We start from the raw sequence: 9,875 nt of genomic DNA, 5'->3' as shown, positions 1-9,875 counted from the left end.
ACACACACACACACACACACACACACACACACATATTATATTATATTATATTATATTATATTATATTATATTATATTATATTATATTATATTATATTATATTACGCTGGCATATTATGACTCAGTCCCCATAATATGCTTTATTATCTCATACAGCGTTGTAGACTACAGAGGGCACGTACACAGGGAGCAGGGAGCAGGGAGCAGGGAGCAGTTTGGGACATGGCCATTGGGATGTGGCTGAGGGCCAGAGACAGGTGCGTCAGCAGGACCGGTTTGGTGAGACTCTGAGGAAGGCGGCGTTGTTCTGTGGCCGCTAGGAGGATCAGTGTGTGCGCTACACTGCAACACAAGGAAGCAATGTCCGAGGAGCTGAACTGTAAAATAATAATCTAGTTCTACGAAGAGTTTTCGCTCAGCGACTGTGTTTGGACATAATGGCCACTCTGACAAGCGAGCGGAGAGCTTTTGCTCACAAGATTAACAGGTCTGTAACAGTTTTGTGTTCACACCGAACCGCGCTAGCCGGCTAACGCAACGCTGCTCCCCGCACGGCGCGGTCCGGGATCCCGTCACCGAGACAGCTGGAGCGGGAAGCCTTTTGTTTCTAGGTTACACAAATGTGTCTGGGCAAAACTTCTTATGAGGCTTAATCAGGTTGTTAGCGCCTGAAATACCCCTTAGGTTGTGTTTGTTAGTTCCATTTACTGCGCAGAGGGAGTGGAGTATAAAGTACACTGTATTATAAAGTGTGGTGTATGGTGTAGTATGGAGTGTTATGGAGTATACAGTGTGTGGTGTATGGTGTAGTATGGAGTGTTGTGGAGTATACACTGTGTGGTGTATGGTGTAGTATGGAGTGTTATGGAGTATACACTGTGTGGTGTATGGTGTAGTATGGAGTGTTGTGGAGTATACACTGTGTGGTGTATGGTGTAGTATGGAGTGTTGTGGAGTATACACTGTGTGGTGTATGGTGTAGTATGGAGTGTTATGGAGTATACACTGTGTGGTGTATGGTGTAGTATGGAGTGTTATGGAGTATACACTGTGTGGTGTAGGGTGTAGTATGGAGTGTTGTGGAGTATACACTGTGTGGTGTATGGTGTAGTATGGAGTGTTGTGGAGTATACACTGTATTATAAAGTGTGGTGTATGGTGTAGTATGGAGTGTTATGGAGTATACACTGTGTGGTGTAGGGTGTAGTATGGAGTGTTGTGGAGTATACACTGTGTGGTGTATGGTGTAGTATGGAGTGTTGTGGAGTATACACTGTGTGGTGTATGGTGTAGTATGGAGTGTTGTGGAGTATACACTGTGTGGTGTAGGGTGTAGTATGGAGTGTTGTGGAGTATACACTGTGTGGTGTATGGTGTAGTATGGAGTGTTGTGGAGTATACACTGTGTGGTGTATGGTGTAGTATGGAGTGTTATGGAGTATACACTGTGTGGTGTATGGTGTAGTATGGAGTGTTGTGGAGTATACACTGTGTGGTGTATGGTGTAGTATGGAGTGTTGTGGAGTATACACTGTGTGGTGTATGGTGTAGTATGGAGTGTTGTGGAGTATACACTGTGTGGTGTATGGTGTAGTATGGAGTGTTATGGAGTATACACTGTGTGGTGTATGGTGTAGTATGGAGTGTTGTGGAGTATACACTGTGTGGTGTATGGTGTAGTATGGAGTGTTATGGAGTATACACTGTGTGGTGTAGGGTGTAGTATGGAGTGTTGTGGAGTATACACTGTATTATAAAGTGTGGTGTATGGTGTAGTATGGAGTGTTATGGAGTATACACTGTATTATAAAGTATGGTGTAGTATGGAGTGTTGTGGAGTATACACTGTGTGGTGTATGGTGTAGTATGGAGTGTTATGGAGTATACACTGTGTGGTGTATGGTGTAGTATGGAGTGTTGTGGAGTATACACTGTGTGGTGTATGGTGTAGTATGGAGTGTTGTGGAGTATACACTGTGTGGTGTATGGTGTAGTATGGAGTGTTATGGAGTATACACTGTGTGGTGTATGGTGTAGTATGGAGTGTTATGGAGTATACACTGTGTGGTGTATGGTGTAGTGTCTGGAAGGTTGTGGAGTATACACTGTGTGGTGTATGGTGTAGTATGGAGTGTTATGGAGTATACACTGTGTGGTGTATGGTGTAGTATGGAGTGTTATGGAGTATACACTGTGTGGTGTATGGTGTAGTGTCTGGAAGGTTGTGGAGTATACACTGTGTGGTGTATGGTGTAGTATGGAGTGTTATGGAGTATACACTGTGTGGTGTATGGTGTAGTATGGAGTGTTATGGAGTATACACTGTGTGGTGTATGGTGTAGTGTCTGGAAGGTTGTGGAGCTGTGTGGTTTCGAAAGCTACCATGAAGTGTAATCTCAGAAAAATAATTTATCACACAATTGAATGTACGTTTATTTTCTTCCTGTTGCATTGTGAAACACAGGCCAGTCTGATGGCCGTCACCGTTCCCACAGGGTCATTTGGTCACAGTGTTGTGACTCGGATATTGTCACACCTGACGCAGAACAAGGAAAACTGAGTTCTCCTTTTACACCAATGAGCTGAATTTCTCTTTCATTTCAGCTCTTAATTCGTATTTGTGGGATTTACCGTCATGGAGGTTTGATTTCTTTCAGCTTCTCTTCTGAGCCTGTGTAGTGCAGCAGAGCAGGAACCTGATAGATTAAGATCACAGCTCACATGCAGGTGAAGTCACTGAAACCTCAGACTTGTGACCTGGAGCATCATTCCTGCACATAGCTGAAGGACGTCAGCTCGGTGTCTGTTAGATATTCAGATGAACCCTAAACTTAGAATTGCAGTAGAATTGACTCAGTTGTTTTTGTCACGTTGTGTTGGCTTTTCCTCTGTGAGGCTGAGCTCATTGTTTGAGTGCAGGATACAGGAAAAGGGTGTGCGGCTGTTGCCTTTAGAGGAGGCAAAGTTTCCTTTTTCCTCTTTAAGTAGGAAATAGATTTCCCCAGAACATGCAGCACTCCTGGGTTGACGTAAAGGCTTCATGTGCTTCTGTGTGTTTTAAACATGGATATTTGTAAAGATTTCAAGAAGTAAGCGTTAAATTTCATCCAAATGAGGTCATAAATGCATCCACATATTGTTCCACTAGTATTCTTTTTTGTATTTTGTGTAGTTGTGTGTGTGTGTGTGTGTGCATGTGTGTGTGTGTGTGTGTGTGTGTGTGTGTGTGTGATGCCCTGTGGTTTCTGATGATGACCAAACATGAGCCTGTGGGGAAAAATGCCTAACCCTGTGCACCATCTTGTAATAGTTCTGGAAGTCAGTTGCTGGCCAGCCGGACTGGTGTGGCCCCTGCGTCCGGTCCTCAGGGGTGTCCAATGGTCTGAAAACTTGTGAAAGTTTTGGTAATTATGTGGTTAAGAGGCAGAGACTAACTGAAGGGAGAGTGCAATGGACTGCTTTGTTTACAGGCTGCTGGTGTGTGTGTGTGTGTGTGTGTGTGTGTGTGTGTGTGTGTGTGTGTGTGTGTGTGTATGTTGGGGGGGTGGTATTGGAGGGTTGCGGGGTGTGTACTTTGTCGCCATATACAATGAGCAGAAAGAATGTCAACGGGGGAGACTCAAGCTTTGGCAGCTGTGTGTATGTGTGTGTGTATATGTGTGTATGTGTGTGTTCACACACATGAGTGTGAGTTTGAGCAAGTGAGCCAATCTGTGAAGGAGCAGCTGCAAAGTGAACAGCATGAGGAGATTTTTGGGGTCTTTGGTTTTGGGATATAAAGGGGTGGAGTTTTGGCGTCATGTCTGTTAGAAATCCCACTTAAAATTCCCCTTTTTCATTTCACATAGTTTTTATACTAAGCTGTAAATGACAAATCTGTTGAAACTAACACACGTTAATTTCTCAGGTCTGAGTGTGTAATGTTTTCTATAGCAGTTGCTCAGGCTGTAATATTTACACTCATTCTTCATGTTCTACAACTTCTTATCAACATTTCAAAGGTAGTTTCTCCCATAACATAAGCTGAAAGAGTTGGACTCTATCTTTCTCTCTCTCTCTCTCTCTCTCTCTCTCTCTCTCTCTCTCTGTGTGTGTGTTGTGTTTCTCCTGTCTCTATCCTGTCTCTCGTCTCTACTCTGTCTCTCTCTCTCTCTCTTCTCTCTCTTCTCTCTCTCTCTCAGTCCTCTTTCTCTTCTTGTCCCCCCTCTATCTCTCTTCCCCTCTCTCTCTCTCCTCTTCTCTCTCTCTCTCTACTATATCACACAACTTTTCTCTCTCTCTCTCTCTCTCTCTCTCTGTCTCTCTCTCTCTCTCTCTCTCTCTCTCTCTCTGTGTCTGTGTCTCTCTGTCTCTCTCTCTGTCTCTCTCTCTCTCTCTCTCTCTCTCTCTCTCTCTGTGTCCGTGTCTCTCTCTCTCTCTCTCTCTCTCTCTCTCTCTCTCTCTCTCTCTCTCTCTCTCTCTCTCTCTCTCTGTGTGTCCGTCTCTCTCTTTCTCACTCTCTCTCTCTCTCTCGCTCTCTCTCTCTCTCAGGACGGTAGCAGCAGAGGTCAGGAAGCAGGTATCTCGTGAATACGGCTCCCCTCAGCTCTCCAAAAAACGAAGTGGAGCTCATCAGTCGGTGAGTAAAAGCACTTAGATAGTGAACAGTGCAGCACAGACGGGTCACGATCTCATCATATCATCGTACAAACGTCAGTGAAAATACAGAGACGTTTGAGTGAAAATGTTGGGACTAAATCTCAAATATCTTAGCACACTATTCAAGTAGGGCACTAGATGGGGTGTGCAGCTTCAGTCTGTTACTACTCACTGTGTAAGGTGTAAACAACCAGAATAGGTAAAGAGGAGAGATTTCTTCTGGCATTTTGGTAAGATATAATATAATTATTCAGTAGCAACAGAAAAACACCTCTGTAGATATGATAAAATACAGGGTCATGGACCCTGCAGCACAAACTGCTGAGAAAATGACTGGTGACTCTGATAGAAAGGAGTCAGATCACACAGAACATCAGAGTGTCAGAGTGACCATGCTGACTCCTGTACACCACCCAAAGCTCCTACAACGGACACGTGAGCATCAGAACTGGACCTTGGAGCAATGGGAGAAGGAGGCCTGGTCTGATCGGTCACGTCTTCTTTTACATCACGTGTGAGTCACTTACCTGAGGACGAGACGGCACCAGGATGCACTGTGGGAAGAAGGTGAGCCGGAGGAGGTGGTGTGATGCTCTGGGCAATGTTCTGCTGGGAAACCTTGGGTCCTGCATTCATGTGGATGTGACTTTGACACTGTTCCAGACCCAGTTCACCTCTTCAATAGCAGCAGTGTCCTCTTTCAGCAGGATGATGCACACTGACACGCTGTAAACATTGTCCATGTTTGAAGAACATGACCAAGTGCAGGATGATGTGTTGACTCCTGATGGAGCATCTGTGGGATCTGCTGGAGAAACAAGTCTGATCCATGGAGGCTCCACCTCACATCTTACACCACTTGAAGCGTCTGCTGCTGACGTCTTAACATTATTTTCAATTTGCTGTCACAATTATGTGAATGTTTTCAATAATAACAATGAGATTTAGGATCGCTGGGTTTGCTGATCCGAGCTATACGGTAACTGTATTATGAACATATAATAAACATTAATTAAACTAAGATTTACACTTTAACGTTATCCAGTTTAACTCCTCTTCATGCTGGTATAAAATGATGACGATACAGAGCCAGTTCAGTCAACTACATGTCCTTGTTTGTGATCACACTGCAGTTCCTCAGGATCATGATAAACAACAACAAAAACAACAGTGAAAGTGAAAACTAGACTATTGCTGCTGCTCACTTTTAGTAACTTACTCACTGTTAGAACAGCAGATTTAGCTTGAAGTGTCCATGTGTCTGTCTGTACAATATAAACTTATTATTATTATTATTATTATTATTATTGCGGGTGCAGACATCCTTGGACAAGAGCTCTGCCATGATATCAGGATACCGCTTGAGTCATTGTGTAATCTCGAGGTGCTTTGTTCACTGTACAGCTTTAAAGTAACCTCTCAGATTTCACATTGGAATGATTTTTACTTCCCATGAAAGCAGGCCATAAGGTTTCTGCAATAAAGTAAAAAAAGGGAAGTGGTGGTAATGACCGAAAACAGAAATTGTATTCTCTTCTGCCCACACCTTTACTACCCCCTCAAAGCAGATTTGTGTGTGTGTGTGTGTGTGTGTGTGTGTGTGTGTGTGTGTGTGTGTGTGTGTGTGTGTGTGTGTGTGTGTGTGTGTGTGTGTGTGTGTGTGTGTTAGGTGCCCCTTACAGAAGTGGTGGAGCCAGTGGACTTTGAGGAGTATGTGAGCAGTCATGCCCCGAGTGTTGAACCTGGGCCTCTCAGACAGCTGCTGGAGTTCCCCTCTGATGACCTGGAGCTCCTCCTGCAGGAGAGAGAGTGCACCACCCTGGAACCAGCCCTGCCTGAGGAAGAGTGAGCCATGTTAACATACACCCAGGCCCAGTTACACACACGTATAGACAGACATGTAACCAGGATCAGATCAGCAGCTGCACCGCGGTTCTAACTGCATTCAGTAGATTATTATTAGCCTTCATTATTAGTAGCTGCGGTTGATGGCGGTGTTATTTTGTGTCCGCAGTTCACTGGATCCCAGAGTGAGAGACGCGCTGGGGGTCTACACTGACAACTGGCTCATTATCCAGAGAAAGTGAGTGGAAGAATGGTTTATTAACTTGTGAGACAGACAGATAATATTGCGTTCCACAGGGATGTTCCTTTGAGGAGGAAACACAATAAGGGTGAATTAATATAAACCTGCCATTCATGTTCCCGCCCGAGTCGCTGTCCCAGTCCTGCGGTTATTCCCCACACCTCCTGGGGTTTAAGAATGAAAGAAGTGCTTTAAACATAATTACGCTTTCTGTCTCAGATACCAGCACCACAGTACCATGCAGAATCCTCACAACACTGAGCGGCGGAGGGAGAAGAGGAGAGGCCTGGTTAAACAGACGTTTGAACTGGACGAGGTCGCAGCCGTCGACCGCTCCGATGATCAGGTAACACGGGAGGGACGTCTGTGCTGTGATTGGTCGGCATGCACTTCTGTACGTTAGGAAGTGTTCATCACGCTACATGTAGTGGAGACATTTCTGTTTATTTCCGTGGGGGTTTTAGTTTTGCAGTATGATGATAATGTTCTCCCTCCTGCTGTAGACGCAACTAGAGTAGACTCACACACACTCTCTCTCTCTCACTCTCTCACTCTCTCTCTCTCTCACTCTCTCACTCTCTCTCTCTCTCACTCTCTCTCTCTCTCTCTCTCTCTCTCTCTCTCTCAATAGCTTTATAAAAATATACACTACAGCTCACCCCAAACTTGATGTACAACATATATATGATTTGCATGACCAACCCCATACACACACACACACACGCAAACACGCATCCCCCACCCCCATCCCCGACACATACCTTGTCAGATTTTTCCAGAAGCTTCTCTTGAACTTTTTTTTTTGATAGCTCCTTGGTCTTCAGGGTGCTGTTTGATCAGGTATGTCGCCTACCTGCTCTTAAAGTGAGACGAGGTGACACTTTAATTGCACACATTTGACCCTGTTTCACTAATGATGTTGCTTCTCATGGCATCTGGTCACACAAGAACGTACAGTTGTTTTGCAGCAGTGGAGGCACAAACGTTTACATTCTTTAAAATGGTACATAATAATTATTAACGATAATTGTGTGTTACTGGATATTTTGTTTAGACTTATGACTTTCAATCCTCATGCGAAATATGCAGCTGGTCAAAGGAGGGTGAATATTTATCATGTACAGTACGAGGCCGTTCAGCTGTAAACGAGTCCAGGTAGATGGACCTAGATACATAGAACCCCCCCAATAACCCCCCAATCCCCTCCCCTCAAATAAAAATGGACAATGGTGGGACAATATAGGAATCATAATTGATTGACAGCTGTGTATGAATTCTAAACTTGCCAAAGCCCCACCCCTTCCCCATCTCATATTAGTAGGAGGTCTCTCATCTAATCTCTTGTCTCCTGTCATTTTGTAAATTTAAGTGATGCAAGACATTGTGTGTGTGTGTGTGTGTGTGTGTGTGTGTGTGTGTGTGTGTGTGTGTGTGTGTGTAGGATGACCTTAAGAGGAGGTCACTGTCTCTGGATGACACCCCCCGGGGCAGCTGGGCTTCCAGTATCTTTGACCTGAAGAACTCCTCTGCAGATGCCCTGCTGCCTTCTCTACTGGAGCGCACAGCTGCTGAGGACGTGGACCACCACAACACAGAGAACCGCCAGCAAGGACGCTACCCTGACTTCCTGGGGCTTTACCCAGCACCAGATGAGGTCTGAGTGCCAGGATGTATTACCTACAACTGCAAGATAAAGATCATTGAAATGACCTGGATTTCTGTTTTATTACACGAGATCTTAGTTATTCAGACTGCTATTAGATTTATCTGCTTATTATGACAGATTATGACTTAAGACAGGAAGTACTGTTATACTGTTAAACAGATAAACTGACACTTTAAATGCTGTAATCAGTGTAGCGGCTACACGATGCCCGGCCGTGATCTAGGCTGGGATGAGCCGACGTGTACGAGCCACTTTTAGGAACTCTGAGCTTTTACGCTGGAGAGAAGCTGAAGATCTCTTAATGATTTCAACTTTGTTGTTTGTTGGACATTCAAGGAGTTTTATTTTACAAATACATTACACACCTATTCAGAGCAGCATACATTTTTATCTCATTTTATACAACTGTGTAATTGGGGATTAAGGGCCCGGTCCAGCGGTGGCAGCTTGGTGGATCTGGGGTTTGACCTCACCACCTTCCGATCTGTAGTCCAACACCTTAACTACTTAACCTTCTACATCCCCCAATTACAGTACTGAGGATGAGATCATAGGGCTAAACACTAAGGTGCTGCTCAAGCAGATGCTGTAAAGCTGAAGAAGGTTTTATCTGTCTCAGTAAACAAATAACCTCGGCGTTAAAGCCATCCACATCAGGGTTGTTCTCTGACTGACATACTAACTAGGCTGAGGCCGTCCATCTGAGTCATTATCAAGCCGAGCTCACTGATATGACGGTTAGGTAATGAGAGGAAATGGACAGAGCTGCTCCTCCATACACTGATCCTCCTAACTGTCTGTTAACACAACCGTTACAACTGTTACACAACTCTAATGGTTTTATTTATTTATTTATTTATTTTAAAATGTTCTTATCTAACATGTGTCTGTAGTCCTTCATTACCACTTCAGTACTGGTTCCTTTTTATATCCATGTACACAGCTCTTTGGTGCCTGTGTCAATGTTGCCATAGCGCCGTCACCATGGAGCTTGCTTTCTAATGTGGTGTGTGTGTGTGTGTGTGTGTGTGTGTGTGTGTGTGTGGCAGGATGAGGCTGTGGAGAGGTGCTCGATCCCTGAGGTACCCAAAGAACATACAGGCCAGAGAATCATGGTCAAGTGTTTGTCTCTCAAGTGAGTTCACTGAGTTTATCAAAACACTCCTTATTCATTCATTCATTTATTTATTCATTCTTTCATTCATTCATTTATTTGTGACAGACATCATGTATATCACACTACAAATCTCTTTTACTTGGAGATGATTGAGGTTTTCTTCATGGACTGATGGACTCTGCTGTGTTGTCCCTCTAGGTTTGAGATAGAAATCGAACCGATATTTGGAACGTTGGCCCTGTACGATGTGAAGGAAAAGAAAAAGGTACGTCTGTAGTTGTGTTCAGCATCTGCAGCCCTTGCAGTGTGTCTTTACTGTTTATTCTTCCCAAATGGTTCAAAAGAGTCTGAACAGAAACTTCTCGAGGT

General features: G+C 44.2%; 1 protein-coding gene across 11 annotated transcripts in view; it reads left to right on the top strand.

Annotated features, from left to right (window-relative positions):
• The first annotated feature begins 237 nt into the window (after nucleotides 1–237).
• LOC113655756 (dedicator of cytokinesis protein 7-like) overlaps nucleotides 238–9,875 on the top strand; it is a 46,343-nt gene continuing 36,705 nt past the window's right edge. For 6 of the 11 annotated variants that reach the window (XM_047808299.1, XM_047808297.1, XM_047808296.1 and 3 more), the window contains exons 1-8: nucleotides 238–486; nucleotides 4,530–4,617; nucleotides 6,307–6,482; nucleotides 6,652–6,720; nucleotides 6,943–7,069; nucleotides 8,165–8,377; nucleotides 9,439–9,524; nucleotides 9,705–9,771. In XM_047808299.1, the coding sequence (XP_047664255.1) occupies nucleotides 437–486; nucleotides 4,530–4,617; nucleotides 6,307–6,482; nucleotides 6,652–6,720; nucleotides 6,943–7,069; nucleotides 8,165–8,377; nucleotides 9,439–9,524; nucleotides 9,705–9,771 (876 nt within the window). In that variant the 5' untranslated portion in view covers nucleotides 238–436. The remainder of the gene's footprint in view (nucleotides 487–4,529; nucleotides 4,618–6,306; nucleotides 6,483–6,651; nucleotides 6,721–6,942; nucleotides 7,070–8,164; nucleotides 8,378–9,438; nucleotides 9,525–9,704; nucleotides 9,772–9,875) is intronic. The other 5 variants (XM_047808300.1, XM_047808298.1, XM_047808294.1 and 2 more) reach the window with 1 other exon arrangement.

Source organism: Tachysurus fulvidraco, chromosome 24 (assembly GCF_022655615.1).
Source record: "Tachysurus fulvidraco isolate hzauxx_2018 chromosome 24, HZAU_PFXX_2.0, whole genome shotgun sequence".
Taxonomy (NCBI): domain Eukaryota; kingdom Metazoa; phylum Chordata; class Actinopteri; order Siluriformes; family Bagridae; genus Tachysurus; species Tachysurus fulvidraco.
This window is presented reverse-complemented; position numbering and strand designations above follow the sequence as displayed.